The following is a 23,054-nucleotide window of genomic DNA, read 5'->3' as shown; positions in this document are numbered from 1 at the left end:
TGTGTCATGCCATACGTGGGATATTATGCACCAGTACTAGGTCTAGCCTGCCATACGTGGGATATTGTGTTCCAGTACTAGGTCTAGTCAGTGTCATGCCATACGTGGGATATTATGCGCCAGTACTAGGTCTAGCCTGTGGCCTGTCATACGTGGGTTATTATGTGCCAGTGCTAGGTCCTGCCTGTGGCCTGCCATACGTGGGATATTGTGTTCCAGTACTAAGTCTAGTCTGTGTCATGCCATACGTGGGATATTATGCACCAGTACTAGGTCTAGCCTGTAGCCTGCAGCCTGCCATACGTGGGATATTGTGTTCCAGTACTAGGTCTAGTCAGTGTCATGCCATACGTGGGATATTATGCGCCAGTACTAGGTCTAGCCTGTAGCCTGCCATACGTGGGATATTGTGTTCCAGTACTAGGTCTAGTCTGTGTCATGCCATACGTGGGATATTATGCACCAGTACTAGGTCTAGCCTGTAGCCTGCAGCCTGCCATACGTGGGATATTGTGTTCCAGTACTAGGTCTAGTCAGTGTCATGCCATACGTGGGATATTATGCACCAGTACTAGGTCTAGCCTGTAGCCTGCAGCCTGCCATACGTGGGATATTGTGTTCCAGTACTAGGTCTAGTCAGTGTCATGCCATACGTGGGATATTATATGCCAGTACTAGGTCTAGCCTGTAGCCTGCCATACGTGGGATATTGTGTTCCAGTACTAGGTCTAGTCTGTGTCATGCCATACGTGGGATATTATGCACCAGTACTAGGTCTAGCCTGTAGCCTGCCAAACGTGGGATATTGTGTTCCAGTACTAGGTCTAGTCAGTGTCATGCCATACGTGGGATATTATGCGCCAGTACTAGGTCTAACCTGTAGCCTGCAGCCTGCCATACGTGGGATATTGTGTTCCAGTACTAGGTCTAGTCAGTGTCATGCCATACGTGGGATATTATGCGCCAGTACTAGGTCTAGCCTGTAGCCTGCAGCCTGCCATACGTGGGATATTGTGTTCCAGTACTAGGTCTAGTCAGTGTCATGCCATACGTGGGATATTATGCGCCAGTACGAGCAAAACAGCTTTATTGAAACACACACACAGTCTTGCAGGACATAAATGGAACTGGGGCGTTCCACGTCAATTCCAGCTCTATTTCTACTCTAACAACAAATGCTGACAGCTGTGGTTGCTGCTGACCTGAGATAGTGTTGGAAACTCTGAAAAGCTACTAGTTCATTAAGAATGTATTGTATACATTCAAGAGGTCACAAAAATACCTAAACATGTGCCCTTCTGCCAATCATAGGAGATGTATTCTTCTACTCGGAATAGACCATCTACCAGTGTTGGCTGTTGTGGGTGTTGAACGGCAGATCCCCAAGGGTGAGCGTACTTGTAGAATTTGTAAGAGCAAGACGGCCCGAGAATCTGCTAAACACAGACTAACTGAATGCCCTAGTATGGTAGCCCCCTATATAAGGCATTATGGAAGTTTTGTTCACCATGTCGACTTCATTCAAGATTCTTTGTTTTGGCACCAATGTAGTAACACACAAAATGTAAGCTTACATTTGTCTCTGTATCGAGTTTGGGCTTCAGCAGAAAAAAGGTGGGCTATCGAAGACGTAGTCTTGCCGGTACTTGGTCCGCACAAAGAATCGTGATCTAATGAACCCTGACTGTGATAGTAGTTGTTACATCCGCTCGGGAGTAGTATAAATAAAACAGATAAGTAAACCCTATGAGCCCTATTTGTTTAATTGGCTTAAAGATTTAATCATTATCTATTGATGGTTTCTAAGAAATATGGGAAATAAAGTGTGAGACCAGTTTAGACTGACCCGGTCACCCGATGTCTCGGATTAATTAGTTGGGCTAGTCCCCCGCCAGATTAATAGGCTAAGAAAACCAAAGAAAATCGAGTGACATGTAATTAACTTTGTCAAAAGTTTAATCTAAGGTTGGGGAAAAATATGTATGAATTTGGTTATTATCGGTTGTTGATGGATTTTTAAGGAATTGTATGTGAATTGTGTATTAATTGTTTTGGATTTTATTCTGTTTAAGATTTGTATTATTGTGATTCAATTAATTAGTTAACTACTTCCGGAACAATGGTTTAATCGCCTGGCTTTTTCCACCTTTTTTAGTCTTATATTTTCATTTATTCAACTTCTGTAGTTTTCACTTAATATGTGATTGATATTGATTGATAACAATGGCCCGCGCAGGCAATGTGCCATGACATCTACATGTTTCAACCCCTAAGGGTCATCGTCAGGTGGTTGTTGAAACATTAAAATTACAATTTCAAACCAAAACATTTCAAAATATAAATTAAAAATACTTCAATTCTACAAGCCTGAATTGTCGCTTCCAAGCACCTCAGCTGGCAGCATATTTTCTTGCAATACACACATGTAAAACTCCTATTATCAGTACTATGATTGTCGCTGTGAATAACCCAGTGAGGTAGGTATCCACCACCTCCTACTTCTCTGAAGAGAAACTAATATTGTAGTTGTTGTCCATCTAATAGGATATATGTTGTCAGCAATTTGAAGAATGTCAATACTATTTTTTTATACAACTTTTATACTCTCCATGTTGCCAGTCTGCAATGTGATTGGCATGCAATGCATGATTGACAGCATAGGGGCGGAAACAAGCAGAAGGACCTGCTTTACCATTTTTTTGATTTTGTACAAATAAATACAGGCACAAAACATTTTGATTTCCGTCTGTGTTTATGTGTAAATATCAGTGAAAACTGAAAACGGAGAGCCTTATTTATAATATATTCTCCTATGCTGCAGTCTTTCACTTACCCAGAGGGTGGCAGTCTAGTATCACATTTAAGGACATTCTTCTGCAAAGGACAGCACCTGATTGATAGCAGTCTAGAAAAGATGGAACATGGAAACAGTAGGAAAATAAATACCCAAAGCAAAATAGTACAGGATTTTTTGAAAATGTAGATTATGTTGTTCTTAAAAATAAATTCAATAAGCCATCAACATGTAATGCCGAGGGGTCATTAGGGTCACAGGATGTGGTTTTACTGCTTTTCTTTTCTGGAACTAGGTGCAAAAGGGTGGAGGAATAAGGATTAATTTAGGAAAGATAAGAAAGAGGCAGGTATATTAAGAGAGTAAAAAGAGGAGTTGGTAGACCATGGGCCTCATGCCAAGTATGGAGGTAGTCATGGCGCTATTTGCGCCATGACTACCTCCCATGCCGGTACCGTGTCCGGTTTGGTGAGATGAGGACTTACCGGTCCAGTCGACCTTGGCAGGACCGGTAAGTCTCCATTCACCAAACCATTCCCCATTCCCATTTGAGCCCCCATAGGGATTAATGGGAAGGGGGACGTAGCTAATAACATTACCGCAATTTGCGGTACCGTTATTGGCTCTGATTTCCCTTAGCAGGTCCCGTCCTGAATGCCTGGTAAAACCAGGCGTTAAGGAAGGGACTCCCTAAGGGAACTCGTAGTAGGGCGCAAAGCGATTACAGGCACCGATATCCTTAACGGTGCCCGGTATCCCTTTGCGCCCACCTCAGAATGAGGCCCCATGTCTTGGTCATCCCATGATCAACGCTCATGCTCTCTGGGTGTATGAATAAAATATGCCTGTTGCGGTGCTTTCAGTCCTTCCGTGCCTTGCTTGGTATATGGGTAAGGTGGAGAGAAGAGGCCAAGAAGAAGGGGATAGCTGTTGGCCAGCTAACATCCCTGTCAAATCCATACCCTCTAAACTTAAGGGGTATTATGTTTGAGGTTTGGTTAGCCCTTTGGGACATAGGGTACACTTAGAAAGCCAATGAGAGGTGACCTTGCCCCACAAGGAGCCTCCCCATGTGAATTTCAGGGAAATTAGAGAAGCCCCCTGGGTATTCGGTAAGCTTGGGCCGTGCTTCTCTCTGATATATCTCTTTTATGGACACACTATATGCTAGAAAGCCCACCCAATGATATGGTGGCAGAAGTGGGATTCTGCAACTTCAAGGAGAAGAGAGGAGGCAACAGGGCAGAAGTCTGTACCAGGGGTGCCAGCACAGAAACGAGCGTGAGGGCCTCAAAGGAAGCCACAGGGCAGAGTATGTGCACCTGTACCTTCCATGCCGGACAGTCTGCCTAATGAAGAATGAAGCAAAGGACAAACAGGCACGCTGTGGTGTTACTTCACATTTCATGGCCATTGTAGGACAAGACTGAGCTTTAAAGTCAATGCATGACGAGGAAGGCATGACTTGAGCAAAGCAGAGTACTGATACAGGGTGGTGTGCCACAAAATGGCGACAATCATTACTACTTCCCCCCACATGGGAAGATGAGCAGAAGGTGGGGGAGAACACTGCTAAGCAGTTTACTAAAATGGGTACCATCAGTGTGGAGGATGGGGATATAGTGTCAGAAATCATGTAAGGCTGTTAATTGAGATGTTACACACAGGAAGCCCAAAGTAAAAAGAAAACACAGTTAACCCCAGATTATGGACATGCAGTGGAAGGGCGTCAAGATATTGTGCCAGAAAATTATGATCTTTACCAAAGACTCTGCACAGGAGTTGACCAGCATTGAAAAGCTGCAAATGCAGAAAGAACAGCATGGGCTTCATACCATTGTGAAGGCTGGCAAGGATGGTGAGAGGGAGCAGAGCTAAGGCAGATGAAGGAGGACTTGGAGGCCTACAAGCTGACTTTGCTGAATGTAGCAAGAGGCATCCCAATAAAAAAATATAAGTTTGGGTGGGAGGGCAGCATGTGGCAATCTGAAACACTTGTTTATGAGCGTGATACAAATATAATATATCATATAATAATTTAAGAGGCATTTCCACTGAAAGAGACGATTACCCTTTTGAGGTGAATGCGGCGCCTACAGCAAAAGCACATCTGACCTTGCTCATCTTGACCCCACCCCACACCATAACGTATTCACAATTCACAGAGGGATAGTATGTTAGCTCGACCCAGAGTATGGCACCCAGGGGTGTAGAATATACAAAAGGGAAAGGGAGAAAAGAAAATGAATCGTTCAGGACAAAAAGATTCACATTCGATGTGGCAAGAGGCACTACCTGTGCTGTTCTCAGAAGTGAGCTTGATGTGCAACTGACTCTGTCCCAACCCGCCGGACTTGGAGAACCTGTGCTGGGCTTAGAGTGTTTATGGGAATGGTTGTGCTGCCAAGGGCATTATAGGAAACCTTCTGTACCACCTATCACTGTACTACTGCTACCGACTGTTACACCCTACCTATGTTAAGCTCAAGCCTTCTGTAACAGCGCCACGAGGCCTCAGGGCAGCTCTGTGCGCTTTATAAATGCAAATAAATAAAAATAAAAAAATAGGAAGGAGCAATGCAAGTTGCTATACTTTGGTTGGTGTCCTTGCTGTTTGTCTCGGAGACCAGTGGGCCTCCCACTCCTTCCTGTGAGAGAAAGATTTGCTTGGAGGCTGATTTTACTGGTAAGCAGAGCAAGTGCATTTTGGGCTGGGACAAAGTCAGCATGTTTTTGTTCAAATAGTTAAGTATACTCAATTGTTATGTAATCGTTCCATGAGAAAATCAAAGCAAGCATTGGCAATGCCAACAGTTTGGGCTTGTGTGTAGGCACGGGAAAGGCACTTTCTAGGCACTGCCGTACTGTTATTAAGTGGCCATTTATGGTAACAGCTGCAAAATGCCTGGGCATCTAACAGCAGTGCCTGGCGAATGCCTATTACCTATACACAAACCAAAACGGTTGGCCTTGCCAGTGTTTGTTTTTAACATGACTTCAGTGAAGGACACACAGAGTGCTTATAGATTGAGTGGCTGAAGCCAGACCTAGTTAAGTCATTTTTATTACACCTGTAGCATGTTTCCAGCGCCAATTAAGTCAACTCTCCGAAGACTGCGTTGAAAAAACACAGGGAGGCACTTTGAGTGTAAAGTTTGATGGCAAGGATTGATTGAAGCAAACTGAAAGAGTTCCCATGAGGAGGTGTTTTTGGGGGGGGGCAGGAACTGGGTGGGAATGGTCCTAGGGATTAGCATGGGTGGGCAAATAACCAAAAAACACCTACAAGCTGTGTGCCCTTCCTCATGCCATTTCTAAATTACGGCCAATAAGCCCATTCACGTTTATCTATCGACCGAAGGTTCTTATCAAGGGAGTCGAAAGCCTGACTGAGGTCAAGGAAAACCAGGAACAGGTGTCATCACGTGACTCAATATACAACTCACCATGGTTCAAGTCAAGGGTGCACGTGGGTGGATGGAGCCCCCACTTTTTCAGAGGGCACCTTGATATTCTAATTTCTGGTGATGCCTCATTCAATTGTTATGTTAATGAGGCCCCACTTTTATTTTTTAGAACCTGACCACTGCAACCTAATTATGGTCACGCTAGAGGACTGCACGGCCCTGGCGACTGCAGCCCTAGTGTCGCGCGACAGGAGGACTGCACGGCCCTGGCGACTGCAGCCCTCGTGTTGCGCGGCATTGCAGACTGCAGCTGCCTCTTAGTCACACTCTTGTCTATCTGCCATTGGCAGGTGCAAGTTATTTGACCCTGATCAACAAACCAGCGGGATTAATTCTGGAATCTACTCCACTCTGCACCCCATTCCGGGTCCTGATGAACCCGGACCATGCCTTCCTGGATTTGCAGTCTTTCCTTTACTGAAAACATGAGAAATCAGCACTGCTGGTGACTCTGCATCATTGTGACTTTAACACTGTGATCCAATGCAGCAGAAGCTCCCTGGTAGATGTTAATACATTCCAGATCCAAACTCCTGTGCAACACCTGTTGCTTCCCTCCAACCATCTAAAGGCCGTGTTCCCGAAGTGGAGATTGAAAGGTCTTAAGCTAGATCAATGATAAGTTAGTACACCTGTAGGTTTCCTGCATTTCTGAACCTAGAGCGCAGTGTTCTCCTGGCTGCCGCGCATCCTGGATCCTTGGTCCTCCGAAGCAAAGTCTCTTTCCAGCATTACTTGTTCAAGGTTGCTATTGTCTAGGCGTGCTGCTATGCACCTTTTTGCTGCTAGGTCTGCATGCTAGCAGCTACATGCCGGTGCGTAGAATGCTGCTGGAAGATGGAGGTTCCATGTGATAATGTCTTCACAAAAATATCGCCTTGTAAAAAAGTTACCAAAAAATGTCTGTTTTTTGCAGGGACATTCTCACATGGAGCATGCGGGGGACACCCCCGCAACCGCCAAACCCTTTTTTCCCCAAGGGGAGCAGTCACCATATATAATATCGCCACAACCTTTTCCCAGTGACATTTTCTATGGTGACCATAAATATGGGGACAATATTACCGGATACCAAGATAGACGTGTGCAGGCGATAGTGCTCCATAAATGACGCCAAGATGTCGCTGGCCGGGAATCCATGATGTGGCGGCCAAGGTATGGCAGACTCACCACAGGTAAGTAAATGAGGAGAGAGAGAGCTTGCAGTAGAGTGGGGACATGGGTTGTTGGGGGGCGAGGTCCCATCCATGAAAGCTTGAGGGCAGTAAGCAGCATCAGCGGGGGGGGGGGCAGGATCCACTAGGGTTTTACCTTGTGGAAAGGGAGTTAGTTATTAGACTGTCAGCAGCAGGGCAGCAGCGTGGTGGGACGCCGGTGTTGTGCCCACGGCATTCTAACTCCCATCCACCCTATGTGCACTTGGCACTACACTCCTTTCCAGCATGTTTACAAGCCCCTAGTTATAGGATCCAACTTTCCTCTGATCCCCTTTTCTTACCTGAAGCCTTGGCAAAATACAGCACAAACTTATACCCGGTGACTAAAGGTAAGTAGGAACATTTTACTGCAGCAAATCTGCGCCCATCAGAAAATTGTGTGATTCATTGAAATAATGAATGCACAGTATGCTTAATTATAATTAGCACCGGGTGAGAGGGTTGTGGCAGCCTCCCAGCCAATCAGGAAGTTCAGAACAGGGTCTTTACCTTGCGGTAAAAGCCGCCATTTCCAAGGCTCCTCAGAAGCAGTAGTCTGCCATCTTCCCCACCAGTACTAAGTTAAGGGTGCCCCTTCCCTCTCCCCCAATTTCCACAACCCTCACCCGCCACCCCCCGCCACACTTACCTGTCACTCTCTGTCCCTCACAGGCACAAGTACACTCAGAGTTCCCGGCGCATTTCCGACTCAGCAATGGCAGTCGTGGAAAGGGAGTAGGGACTATGTATAGTTCCCTTCTCCCTAGACCATAAAGGCCATCTTAGATTGTAGTATTTTTTTAAAGTTGAGAAACGGCAAAGATGCTGTTTCTCAACCTGAGAAAAAACAACTCATAGCATAATGGTAAAAATGGAGAAGAAGCATAGCTCAGGGGCAATGTGTTTGTCTTGGAAGCAACTCAACACAGCACAACACAGGTTCAAATCCCGATCCCATGCTTTGAAACCGTTCCTGGTATTAATCGTGTTATAAATGATCAATTATAATAAACCTTCCCCTGGGGTGGGGGATTACCAGATTCAGGTAATGCCTCAGGGCTATTGTTAAGGCGCTCGCATCACTTTGCCCTGGAACCTAATGCCACCCCATATCAGGGTTTTTGCTTAAATAGGTAGAGAAACTTCTATGGTGATGTTGTCCACCAAGCGGTTCAGAGTGACATCTGATGGACAAGATGAGTGAGGCTTGAGTTCTCTATGATGTCACTTAGAACCCTGATGTGGCATATACTCTATGATGTCACTTGGAACCCTGATGTGGCATATACTCTATGATGTCACTTGGAACCCTGATGTGGCATATACTCTATGATGTCACTTGGAACCCTGATGTGGCATATACTCTATGATGTCACTTGGAACCCTGATGTGGCATATACTCTATGATGTCACTTGGAACCCTGATGTGGCATATACTCTATGATGTCACTTGGAACCCTGATGTGGCATATACTCTATGATGTCACTTGGAACCCTGATGTGGCATATACTCTATGATGTCACTTGGAACCCTGATGTGGCATATACTCTATGATGTCACTTGGAACCCTGATGTGGCATATACTCTATGATGTCACTTGGAACCCTGATGTGGCATATACTCTATGATGTCACTTGGAACCCTGATGTGGCATATACTCTATGATGTCACTTGGAACCCTGATGTGGCATATACTCTATGATGTCACTTGGAACCCTGATGTGGCATATACTCTATGATGTCACTTGGAACCCTGATGTGGCATATAGCTCCTTAGTTGATAACTAACAATTTACAAATGTGCATTTCATGAGCTCCATTTATCTTCTAAATGCACTATTCTGATAAATATGAGTACAAATACTAAAGTGCAGGATATTTGGATGGAAATAACATGTCATATCAATTGCGGGGTTGCAACGCTTCCCCTCTGTTTCTACACACTGTATATTTGGGTGCTTGGTGCAGTCTTTCATGCGTCTTCTCTTGACCATGTTTTGGATTGAGGAGTCTGCAAATGGAAGTGGGCTGGACCTGAAGCCCCTCCCTGCCTTCTGAAGACTGGACCTTATTTCCTGATTCAGAGGAGCAGAGGGTGCGGCTTCCGATGCTAATCTCGATGCTGGCGGGATGAGGGTAGCTCCCTTTTGTGGGTGCGCGGCGAGGCGTATGTGACGCCGTTACTGTAATGAGTTGGCTGCACGGCTGACGAGAAGAAGCGTCACGGCCCGCGTGGTTATCTGAGGTGGCTTCCATCATGCAGCTTCTCCCTTATAATCCAGATTATGCTTTGCTCCTTGAATCACCCATGGATCATGCTGTGTGGGTTTTCCACACATGTTCTTAGAATGTATTTCTATATAGGCAATCTTATTTTCTTTATTTTCTTTATCTGATTAATTTTGTTTTATGGTTAGATTGTAGTGTAATTGGTAGCAGCTGGATATTAGATTATTCATATGGCATGTGTGTATGTTCTCGTGTTTTAATCAATGCATATGTGTTTTCATTGAATGAGACTATGGCATTTGTAGTAAGAGAAACCTATGATTGATGTGATTGTTCACTTGATGTTACATGTGCTCTTTATGTCTTTTTGCCATTACTGTTAATACCGAAAAAAACACTACTGCTACCAGATACTTTTAAATCTCCTTCTCCTGTAAAATGTCTGCTTTTTCAGCAGATCCAATCCTAAAAATGTCTCTCCTCTTACATGGGAGTTAGGTGAGTGACCATATTTAACTCATAAAACAATTGAGAGTGCTCAACAACACCACAAGAAACATGATGTCAGGACGGTGCCATTCATGCATGGTGCCCTCTTTTAAGGAATGGGTTTATCCCTGGCACATGGGGAAAGGCACTTAGCATGGCAGTAATACTTCCCTCACTGATCTGTTACGCGATTGTGTATCCTTTGACTTGATGCCGTTTAGAGCACATGGAGCGTGACCTGAACGCGCCCTGTCTCCAATGGCCCTTTGCTGGTGAGTTGCGTTTGTGTGTGTAGTTTGTTTTTATGAGTATGGAGGCGAAGCTTTCTCAGGTTGTGGTCAATGTGAGTGGACATCTGTTGGTTCAGATGCCTTTTCTTGCTGGTCTCATGCTGGTAGTTATATATAACTGCTATTTAAAGGTCATCTGGGCGTCCTCTCTGTAAGTGTGAGGTGTTGTGGCACGGAGGTGTGCTTAGCCCAGTGGCACTGGCCGTATATTGAAACCGCTCAGACTCGTGTTAATGGCCACCTTCTTTCCAGGGGACACCATCCTATCAAATGGCCCAGAGGCCTCTCTAAAGCCATGTGCAATTCAAGTACTACAGTCTGCAGTAACAGATCTTACTATCAGTTCACTGATCATCCTAAGAGTCATCCAGCAGTCTGTTCTCTAACACTCATTTCAAAACGAGTGCACCAAAACATGTGCCACAAGCAAGGTGCACTCTGTAGAGTTGGAAAATAATGCCAAAACCACTTTTCCTCACTTATATCTGCAATGAGTTCCTGAAATGAACCCTGTTACCTATTTTCAGAGTGAAACCTTTATGTATGAAGTGCAGCAGTCTTCTTTTACTCTGTCACATATTTTATGGTAGCAGAGTCTGAATGTCTGACAAGCCAAGGCAAGCAATTTGGTTGGTCTTCTTACTGTTGCTTTTATGATGTTACCTATGCAAACGTAGAGACACAGCTGTGTCACTATTGAACAACTCTACTTAGCTCAAAGTGATGTTGCCTTGCAGTATTTTATAATTGCTCTAGTGCTAATATCGTGCAAATGTATCAAGCTGAAGGCAAAGAGAGCGTGTGTCGGAACGGCTGGCGAGATTGCGAGCGTGTGGAGGAACGCGAGGAACGCCGTGAGGAATGCCGCGAGGAACGCTGACCGCGAGGAACGCGCCCGTGGGTAAGCAAACTAGCAGGGAGGCAAGGAGGCTCCCTGCACCTTGCACTCAGTTCAGCTGCCCAGCAATACACCTACTAGGTGGCCCTCGGTGGCCCCCCGTATTGGCCTCCGGTATCCCATACCCTCCCATGTATTCCTTCTGACTTGCCCACTCAACACTGAGCTGTCGTGGTACCTGCCGGGAGGACAGGTGGGTCAGCGCGGGAGTGACCGCGAGGAGTGGGGATAGGGAGCTTGGAGGTGGGATCAGGTGGGGCAAGTATCCCTTGGTATCCGCTCCCCTAGGGAACAGGAATACATATAGTAGGGGAGTGTGGGGAACTGGAGGGGTTCAGCACGGCTGGTACAGCAACTGCATTGTCTGTCTGCACACCCGGCATTGGTCCTGGAAGCGACCACTTTGGGGTGTTGGTAACGTCTCAGGCGGCAACTGATACTTAGGATTACATCGAGGGTCCCACTCCCCCACACCGGGGCGCCATTAGCTCTTTGCACGCAGGGGTTACCTGCGGAGTATCAGTACAGTGTTCTGGCTGCCCGGAGACTGTGGACCTTAGGCCTTGGATCCGGGTAGAGAAGTAAACTAACGCTGTCTAAATAACAACAGGACATATCACTCAATCAACCCTCAACTGAGTGATTGCAGGGAATAACTTCTTTGTGCCCTCATAGTTTGCTCCGAGTAGTACTTCTTCCACTGAGGTAGGACTCTGATAAAGGAACCTCCTACAGATTGTGTTGTCACTTTGCAGACATGCAGCGTGGGAAAAGAGTTCCCCAGTCGAATTACAACCTGCGGAACGGCAAGACACAACCTTTGAAGGAAGGCAAGGAGAACAATAAGAAAGGCAAAACATGCAAGAAGAATTCAATAAACCCGGTGCCTGTGGTACAAGGAGCTATCACAGACTTTTTTGGTGTGAATCCACCACTGGAAATAAATTCAACAATTAATGAGGAAACAGCTGTACCAGGCATTAATGGCAGCATCTCATTAAACTCCACGAACTTTGAGGATATTGATAATAATTAATTACTTGACCTCTGTTTGAGTATTCAGAGAGGAATGGCATCACAGAATCCACAGAGGGCAGCTAACAATCTAACTCATCAAAAAGAAAGCATTAGTACAACATTGGAGGTATTTAATCCCGAGGGCAGCAGTGGTCGCCTATCTGCCTCTCCAAATCTAGCGATGGCCTCCATGGAGGACGGCCCTGAAAACGAGGCCGAAGAGGAAAATAGTCCGCACACCAGTGTTACGGCAATAGCCGAGTTCCAATCGTCAGTAGCCTCTTTACAATTTGCACTCAAAATACTTCTGCAAATGTCAGGGCACATATTGACAAACACTAATACCATCACGAGGGCTTTGGAGCTTAAGGACTTCCCTCGAGACGAGGTGGAAGTGAACCTTTCGGATGCAGTTCATATTGTGGAAGAGATGGAAGAGCCGGAAAAGATTATTGAGGAAGCCGCTGAGTATCCTGTACCTAGTGGTAATGCCCTAGATGAGGAACCATCAGTAGCAAATGTAGAAGATCTAGAGATTGCACAAAGTCCTGGGACCTTTCCTACACGGAAACAACGTAGACTAGCCAAAAGGGCACTCAAAAAGCAAGAAAGGGTCAATGAGCGCCCCACTTCCTATCGCGGGACCCCAGTCTGCCCCTGAGACTCGCTCTAAAAAAGCCAGAAAAAGACTGGCACAAGTGGCAGCTCGAGCTACAAAGGCAAAGGGGCCTCTGTCAGACTGGCTAGTACCGGGAGAGAAGTCTAGTGTGGTGGATCTAGATGAAGTCTCACGGGTGGACTCTGAGCAAGGCCTAGACTACAGTGCTACACCATATCCTGAGGATCTCTTAGGGTCGGGGGGAACAGGAGAAGCACTTGAGCCTACACAGCCCGTAAAAAGAAGCTCAGATGAGGAATGTAATCTGAATCGCAACTGTTATATTAAGAAACTCTATCCTAGTGGAAAAAATCCCTGGTTGTCACGTTCAGAGTTCTTAACCAGACTCCACTATATTCCTCAACTTCGAGTTATGAAATCTGATGACTTCTTGTTTATTGAACCCCTACAGGTGCCTAATTCCCATGTCTCTGCCATACATTGCACCTTTTTGGCTTCTGCGCAAATGATTAGAAAATTTAAAGAAGAACTGATAGCGGTAGATATTGCCATTGACGTTGATCCACAGGAGAGGGACTCAAATGAGGAAACTGAGGCTATTGATACACAAGCCCCCACTGCCAAAGAACCCAAAATGGTGGCACTGGAAAATTCTGCGGTGACTGAAATACAACAAGCTCTTAAAACACTATTGGAAGCTCTCCCGCGAATTACACAGAACCATTGAAGTTTTTCTCTTATTTCGTGGAACTGTCGAGGCTTTGTTCATCTCTTGAGACCAGAGGGATCAGAGGATTTGCTGTCTAAGCACAGTTGCATATGTCTCCAGGAAACATGGACATTGAATCCACTACTGCTTGATGGTTTTGTAGTATACCAGTCACTTGCCAAAAGGGGGGATAAGGTTCGCCCATTTGGGGGTTTACTCACAGGGGTGGTTAGCACGGTCAACTCACGGAAGATACAGTCCAAAGCCGCTGATTATCTTCTGGCGGTTGAGGTGGACTATCCAAATGAATATGGACAAAGCAGATTCCTATTGATTAACCTCTATAATCCCCCTGGAGCATTGTCAAGAGAACCACTACAAGAGGCTATTCAGGAGTTATTGTCATCTTGGACACAAAGGTCTGGCAATATAGCGGTAGTGGTTATGGGGGACTTTAAATGTCATATGAGGGGCGATCATCTGGTTTCTCCTAACCCCGTCCTGAGTGAAATATGCTTGATGACTCATGGGAGAAGGGAGAGCGAAGGGTTAGGGTGGTTACAACTGTTCGATACTTGGGAATTAACCATGATTAATGGTCGAACATTAGGTGATCGGCCGGGGAAACACACATGGACTAATGGCACATCGTTTAGCAATTTGGACTTCATGTTTATGTGCCCTGAAATGCAGTCCAGAGTTACTGATATGAGTGTAATGCCCAATAATTGGAGCGACCATGCGTTACTTCTTTGCTCACTCCGCCTCCCTCTCCCCTCCGCCTCTCATTTGAACATTGGCAATATTCAAACCAATTGCTCAGGATCCAGAATAGTCTGGTCGGAGAGGAGCATTAGAGCGGCCACAGAAGCACTTAAATCTGCCGCTCATTGGACTCTTCCTCACTTCGAACAGATGACTGCTAATGATATAGAAGAATGGATCCTGGGATTCTCGGGCTTACATGCCACTATAAAAAAAAAAGAGGCATATGCTAAAATTGGGAGGTACAACACTCCCTTATAATAAGGGTATACGTGACGCCAAGAGAGGGCTAAGAGCAGAGATTCGGGGTCTTAAGCACTTGCATATAGTGGGAGCCACCTATTATGAGAAAGTCAGAAAAGCTAAAAATAGATACAGAGCTTGTATTAGGAACATCAAAACAACAGAGAGGCATAACAGAAATCAAAGGCTTGTCAAAACCATCTGCTCTGGAAACTCGCGTAATATATGGCTACTATTAAATGAGAACAGAGAGAAGGTTAAGGGCCATTTAGTCAGCCCAATTGGTGCGGAAGCATGGGTTACATTTTTATTAGGTCGTAATTCTGGAGAGGCGGATGATCCTAATATACCTGTAGTGAAGGCTCCCTTTCCCCCGCCTCTTGATGTCTCAGAGGAGGCCATATATAATAAAATAGCCACACTGAAAGCTTCCAGAGCTCCTGGCCCTAATGGGCTGGCCAATGCAGTTATTAAGAACCACCCTGCTTTTTGGGCAAACCTCCTCTCTATTCTTTTCAAAAAGGTCTTAGCTCAGGGGACGACTCCCCGCTCATGGCAAACGGCTATTTTGGTGCCGGTGTTCAAAAAGGGTAGCCGCATTGATCCAAATAGCTATAGGCTCCTCTCCATGCTTGATACCACGGGAAAACTTTTTGCAGCATTTCTGCTTATTGAACTGCAGAAATGGGTAGAACAGACCAACACTCTTAGCAAATTCCAATGTGGTTTTTGCCGTGGCTTCTCTACCACTCATAACCTTTGGGTGATGGATACGCTCGGAACGCGGGCGCTTAGCAAGGGGCAGCCCCCGCTTTATGCGCTATACATTGATTTCAAGGCTGCCTTTGACTCCATCCCAAGAGTTAGGCTGTGGACTAAGCTAGAAACCATGGGCTGCCCGCCAGGTCTCCTATACTATCTAAGACAGTTGCATTACAATACCACGGTGTGCCTCAGATTAAACCAAGAGGGCAGTATGACTAGACAGGTGAGACAGAACAGGGGGGTAAAGCAGGGATGCGTAACGGCACCCCTGGTTTATAATCTATACGTTTACGATATTCCAACAGCACTTGCCGAGGCGAACAACTGCCCACCTAAAATGGGGGAAGCACCGTGCACTGTCTTAGCATATGCAGACGACCTTGTCGTTTTTGATAACACCATAGCTGGTATTAGGCGCTCTGCGATGACTTTATGGGAATACTCCAAGATCAATGGTTTGTCGATTAACCTAGACAAGACAAAGGTGCTCAGATTTACGAAGAAAAGAGTATGCCGAGTCGAGCTGTGGGTGTATAACAACAATATACTATATGCTCCATCCTATCGGTATCTAGGTGTTGAAATTGAACCGCTGGGCGACTATTCCCTGTGCAGACAAGGGCGTATAACTAGGGCGCAGCAAGTAACAGCACTAATGGCGTCATTTACCTGCAAGCAGGCCGGTTTTACCCTATGGGGGACGAGACACTTATACATTCAAGTGTTTGCGCCCATGATTACGTATGGGCTTGAGGCCCTTACTTCATTCGATCTGACCTGGCTACAAGTGATGGAGGGTAAATTCTGGCGACGGATACTGGGATTACCTCCGAGTGTCCCAATGGCCCTGATTAGGCTTGAGTTGGGCCTTCCATCACTTAAAGCACTGGTACTTAAAAAGAGGGCGGGTTTCTATCTCAAAATGAAGAGCAGTTCTCCTAACCCGTTATTGGCTGTTATACATCAAGAAGTGAGTAAAAAACATACCACTTCCCCCCTCCAGAAAGATATGACCAAATTTCTTAGCGACATAGGTTGGACTCATAGAGGGGTAACTGTCTCCCAGGACGTTTTAATAGCGCTTGGTAAAAAGGTAGAGCTCTGGGACTGGTTAGAGAACTTCTCACACTTGAGTAGTTTAAAGTCTTGTTCCTTTGTTAAATATAGACTCTATAATTTTATGAAACCCCAAGCCTATTTGTACCTCTGCCCCACCATAAGGCTCAGACATTTTATTACTCTGTTCCGTCTGGAGCAATTACCCACTCTGTATAATTTAGGAGCCAGGAAAAAGATCCCTGCTACTGAGCGAGTATGTCGTTTATGCAAACTTCCTGAATGCCTGGAGACCGCTAAGCATCTATTGACCGAGTGCTCTATATTGGGTTCCTCAATTTCTAAATATCTTGGGGAATTTGTGCATGACCCGCAAACTATATGTGAAAGACCATTCTGGCTCTATTGTACTAATCCTTCCAACATGCATCTGTTCATTGCGCTGTATAATGTGTGGCTACAGACTGAACAAGTTATGGGCGCCTTGATTTGAAACGTCCTAATAGGGTGGGTTAACTATTAACTGAGTTACTCTGATTAGGAAGAGGTCCTACTTCTCCTACACAGTTAATGGGTTTGGAGAAACGGCGTCTGTTGTAGGGGTGTACAACTCCTGCATAACCACCACTATGCATGTGCTAATCTGTAGCCAAGGATAATTGGCTATATATCATTTTGTATTTTACTTTTCTTTCTCTCCGGAGTATTTTTGACGTATGTAAAGGAACTATGTATTGATATATTTATGCCTTATTTTAAAGTTTATTTTTCTATGTAATTTGTAATTCGTGTAAAGTTTGAATTCTTTTCAATCTGTATCACATTAAAGTATTATTATTATTAATATCGTGCAAAACTGTGGTGCAAGGTTTTTGCAATATGGCTCCTGTGGTTGTGTTTCTGGCATTCCTTTGTATCTGTATTGGGCACATCAGAGATACACATGGGAGGCAATAATCGCATCCAGTGGCTAGTTCTTATTTGTTCTTTTTTTGTTGTCTTGCATTTCGCGACCTGCACTGTCTTTTGTCCTCATCTCTTCCCCTCATATTCACTCACTCCCTGATGATATTGCAATCGAAGGGCTTCTGAGTAAATCTATATAGTACTCACTGTGTAGTCAATACCTACCAATATATCAAACCTCAGCCACAACTTAACCCAACGTGGACAAATAAAACACTCAAAATCTCTGAAAAAATTTAAATTTATTTAGTTCATACATTTTTGGCTATTTTTGTTGTTTTACATTTATTTGTTTAATTTATTTGCCAAGGCTTTTTTACATTTTGTTTGGGTAAACTCAAATTCTGTGCTAGAAAAAAAGGAAGCATTTCTATTATATACCATTTTATGAGACACTAATATTAATGGGGCAGTGACCACATTTTAGGACAACACAAGTAACTGACGCAGACACGCCTGTGCCTCGCCCACTTTAAGAAAGCCGACACCCAGATCCAAAAACACGGACTGGTCAAGCACGACTGGGCAATACATTCAGAAAGTAAACATGCAAGCCCGCGTAACGAATAATCACGATTCTCCGACCAGAATTAAACAAAGACGTGTTTCACCCAGTGACAGAGGGTGAGGCCAAAGTCAATATGGTTCTCCCAGTCCAGAGGCGAGGTCTTGCGTGGCATCAGATGTTGCCTTTGCAGATGGGCCCTTTGGGTCCACCTCAATCCCTTGTGGATCTGTGGCCTTCAGGCCTCTGGTGTCCAATCTTGATGGTTGTTTTTCACCTAAAAGTATAGGAAAAACTCAAATTCTGTCATTTCATCTTTGATCTGGGTTTGTTCTTTATAATCTCATGAAGAGACACTGTGGTGGAACAGCTTCTTCTGGGAAAAGTGCTTCTCGAATAAATTCTTTCAAGCACATCATTAATCACAATATCAACTATTGAGAAGCCCTTTCATTCCCAGAATGCAATTTCACTCAAGTCGACACAATCATTTTACATCCTCCAAAATCTGCTTATTCACCTATTTTCATCACAACATAACCGGTGTAGTATTTTGATTATTTTATTTAGGGTTTTAGGGTGGAGCACTACTTCAGGCCTTGAGACAGCTTCAGTGCGCTTTCTCTGAGAAGTTTCACAGTGATCAGTGGGGGGAGATGGCGGGGAGAGAGTGGCAGGTCTATGTGCGATTAGACATGTACATGTTTTGGGCCGTTCATAGCCTTTCAAAACTCTGTTTGGAGGTGACCATGCAGAGGAAGTAAGTTTCGGCCATCCACATGTATCGTAGAATAGGCAAGGATGAACTATTTTTCCTGGAAGGACAAGACAGCTATTTTGTCTAAAGTTGACATTAGGACTGTGGGGCGATGAAGTTCTGATTGTGACCGGTCTATGTGTATTTTGTAATCATGAAATGTACCCTTCATTGATGAAGTTGAGCTGCAACACCCAGCATCAATGTTACTCTGGAGGCAATCAGTCTAACAAGGTCAATGCTTGAAGAGAACAAGCATGTTGAGTCCAGGAACGACCCTAAGGTTTGAAATGTGCCCTGAGTATCTTCCATGCCCAAGTGTGGTGCAATAACATTTTGCAATTTGCACACTGATCTGCACCCAGCAGAGAGTGCAATCATGGCCCTGATTGCTTGCACCCCATATGCCGTTGAAACAGAGCCAGTCTTGTGTGCAAGTAAATCTTGGTGTTTCCAGACATGACAGCCACTTTCAATGGCTATTTGGGATTTTGCAGAATCAGTGACTATGCATTTGACTGACTTTTTCTCCTCCAACCGGTATTTCTAGGAATCTTTTGATGCCCCTATAGGCCCATACCACACTGACCGAATTGAATATAGCGGCTGGATCCTTATGATTGTGTGACACCCATTGATATGAGCCACTCTAGCACTCAACAGCTAATTTCCAAAGTTGGTGTTCACATGGTACCTGATGAAGAGCAGCGAGCCGAAACGTTTTTTTGGTAATGTGGACTTTAGTGTAAATTACCCTCAAGACAATATTGATTTGTGATACTTGGAGAAAAACTGATAGGCAATTGTATTTTGAATCATGGCATCATGAATGCGGTGGTGCAAATTGGATGCAGCAATTGGTGAACATGAGTGTGTGCGTGTGTGCGTTGATCACCATCACAAGCATTCGCACCTTTGATGTTTCTCTATTGAATACCTCTCTCCTTGCCTCACACCAAAGCACACCAGGAGCACAGATATTGCCCAATAAGGGTCACACATTTGCAAACACTAGCCTTTTCCCAGATAGGACATTTACAAAGCATAGTTATTATCGGGGATGAAAGAGGGGTTCTGGGGAGAGGTGCTTGCCCATATTCGGCTTTGGCCTCACAACCGGATGCGCTCAATTTAACGGGAGTCCTTCTGCTTCTTCAAGCCATCCTCACCCCCTTGATGCTAGGTGTCGGAGCGCTACATATTGAAGACCACATCAATTCTTGGATTATTCAAACAGATGCTGAATGCATTAACGCATGACCACATGTTCAAGAACCTCAGATACTGCCCAAAGAGGACCAATATTCAGGGTGCATGACCAGACATACCAGAAGAGCCTTCGGTCACCAGCGGACATCCTTTTAAGGCATTCATGTTCCCTTGTTTTCTGGGATTAGACCCTTGTTCAGCTCACCATCAAAGTTAGTCCCTAAAAGCTGAGCCGGGACATCGAACCAGCCAGGTGGAACTCCTTCTGGTCTTCCGCTGTCACCTGGCAACTTCTTCGGTTGACAATATATAGCTCTTGGAGCTCAGACCCATCACAAAACTAGGGCACAAATTAAAGGAGCAAGTGCTGGAAGGGCCCATACCAGTGTCCTCCTTGTTGTAGCTCAAAATGACAGGTCCACTCCTCCTTCTACTAACACTCTGTAGAAGACACAGTCAAGGAGAACATCAGAAGTTCTCCTGCTTTGATGCTTCTGCAGATTGGCCGATTTTCATGCTTCGGTCCTCGAGGGGATGCAGGATGAAGGTCACAATGCCCAATTGTCACAACAACACAAAATCACACTCAACATTGTGGCTCAACTCTCATCTCCCCTTGACATGAGACGCTTCTTCCACCAACAACACTATAAGAACCCAGTGCGTGTTGTGGTGAGTAGCACGCCCATACATTTTCACAGCTTAGAAACCAGCCTTTTTGTGTATTTTGAACTATGCACATGTTTCGGCTCGGTTCAGCACATTCTGTTGGCCGGCTTCAGGAATGCTCTCGCTGAGCAGGAGTGGCGTGCCGTGCGGCGTCGATCAGAGGCATTTAATAGTATTTGCCTGTGAAAATGAACATGAAAATGCTGATACTGGGGCAGCAGGAGAGCAGAGCGTGGTGGACGCAGTGCCGTTGTGTAGCGTCCAATGAGTTCACCAGGTCTAGTCGCGACTGCGGCTGAAGCCACTGGCAAGCCGGCTCGTTACTCCACCAGGATCTTGCTGTTTTAGCTAGGTTTGCTGGCAGGATTCAACTCTTTATACAGTACATATGAAATTGCTTCAAAGACACCATTGGCCCAGACTAGCAGGGCAGGATAGGCAACAATTGGCACTTTAGGTCTGTGATCTTCTCACGTCCCACTACGCGAGGAGTCGTTTCGTTCTGGTGGAGCGCCGCTGATAGGAAAAAGTCAAAAACACACAAGCAAGAACCCCCAGTGTTTACACGAGGTGTTTAGGCGGGAGCAGGTCACCACACAGAGCACTTGTGAACAGGGTTCATTGGAGACTGTTTTGGGCAGTGGAAGACCCTTCCAAACTCCTCGAATTGGGAGACGCTGCCGATGACCCTGTGTACAGGAAAGAATGACAGGGTTAGTGAGGGGAGGTGGGCTGCATGAAAGGATACAGAAGCACATGTGCACAGCCAGTAGACATGAACGATACACAGCTTTGGTTCCCCAGGTCACCAGCACATTTATCCACAGAGAGCCGCATAATTCACTGCTGCACCTAGCCCCACTATGTTCAACCATTTATTTATTTATTTATTTGAATTTGTATAGTGCACAGCGGCCCTGAGGCATCGTGGTGCTGTTACAGAGAGTTTGCTTAGTACATACATGTGGGTCAGTACAATACAGAAAGGGACCATAAATACATTATATACAGAAAAAGCAGATGTGCGTGTTCTTTGTTGGAGAGGAACAGCTTAATGTGGCAGTAAAAAACCTCCTTGTCAGTTGTATAGGGATGACATGGTTAGTTGAACAATTTGGTTTTTAGCAATTTGCGGATGACATTATAGGATTCTTCATTTCTGAGTGCAGTGGGGAGGGCATTCCAGTTCTTGGGGGCTAGGTGTTGGAAGCTGGAGCCTCCTGCTTTTACCCTTTTGAAGGAGGGGACATAGATCTTGTTAGAGATATGTGTTCTGGTGGGTCTGGATGAAGGGTTGCGGGTGATCCTTTCAGAGAGGTAAGGAGGAGGGGCTTTGAGTGAGCCATTTATGATGACTATTATCGTCACAATCAACTCAAGAGGACCAATAACATACATTCAACAGAATATTCACTACTGTGAGTTTTTGGAAAGATTTGGCACAAACAGATACCATTGCCCAAGAAATGAGTGGCAACCTGATGACTTTTTTCATGGGGACATTATTACCGGATACCGAAATGAGCTGGTTTTACTTTTGGCTGTGAGGGCGATGAGTGTGTCTTGGTCAATGGGGCAGGTGCGTTCCATGTGTTTGAGGGTGAGAGAGTTGGGTATGCAGAGGGAGGGCTTGTCTGGTGTAGTGTATTTTTGAGTCAAACTAGTCTTACTGAGGTGGATGGCGGCATGCTAAGGGTGGGGGTGGTGCGTTAGACAGGGAGATGATGACATTAAAAAGTTTCTATGTGCGAGTCAGTGTGGATTAAAGATCTTGGGAGTATTGAGGGCCTTTGGCACTGCATAGTGCCCTCTTGCATTTGAACCAGCAGTTTTTTAGGGGGTTCAAGGAGGAGGGACATTGGTGCTTTTGACAGGCTCTTTCAATGCATGTGCCTTCCTGGTGCCAGATTACAGAAACTTTGCACCAATGCAAGTGCAAAGATGCACGGTATTAGCACTAGGGCATAGTTTGCCCTGTCTTTAAAATCACTGGGATATATTAGAAACCCATTCCACCCTGTCAAGTGCCACGTGGCTTGCTACAAGCACTAGGGCAAAAATTGCCCTAGTGCAAAAAAGATAGATTTTTGATGCATTTTTTCACCCGAGCAAAGTTTGCCCTAGTGCTGATACCATTCCGTATCAGCACTAGGGCAAACTCTGCCCTGCTGCAAAAATGCAGTGAAAATGGATCTTTTTGCAGTAGGGCATTTTTTCACCTGGTGCATGTAACATAACAAACTGCACTTGTCCTGGTGCCATGGTTTTATAACATGTCCCAGTGTTTTTAGAAATAGGGCAATTTTTGCCCTAGTGCTAATATCCTGCAACTTTGCGCTTGCACCAATGCAAGGTTTCTGTAATCTGGCCCTTGTTTGATGGTGATGAGGTCATCATTGAACCATGCTTC

The 23,054-nt window shown here is 45.2% G+C and overlaps 1 protein-coding gene across 2 annotated transcripts in view; it reads right to left on the bottom strand.

Annotated features, from left to right (window-relative positions):
- Positions 1 to 17,727: 17,727 nt before the first annotated feature.
- Positions 17,728 to 23,054, bottom strand: part of ECEL1 (endothelin converting enzyme like 1) — a 435,867-nt gene continuing 430,540 nt past the window's right edge. For both annotated transcript variants that reach the window (XM_069617545.1, XM_069617544.1), the window contains one exon: positions 17,728 to 21,333. In XM_069617545.1, coding sequence (XP_069473646.1) covers positions 21,234 to 21,333 — 100 coding nt within the window. In that variant the 3' untranslated portion in view covers positions 17,728 to 21,233. The remainder of the gene's footprint in view (positions 21,334 to 23,054) is intronic.

This window comes from Ambystoma mexicanum, chromosome 10, assembly GCF_040938575.1.
Source record: "Ambystoma mexicanum isolate Mex_15411 chromosome 10, UKY_AmexF1_1, whole genome shotgun sequence".
NCBI classification, from domain to species: Eukaryota; Metazoa; Chordata; class Amphibia; order Caudata; family Ambystomatidae; genus Ambystoma; species Ambystoma mexicanum.
Note: the sequence above shows the minus strand (reverse complement) of the source record. Positions and strands in the feature narration are given on the sequence as shown.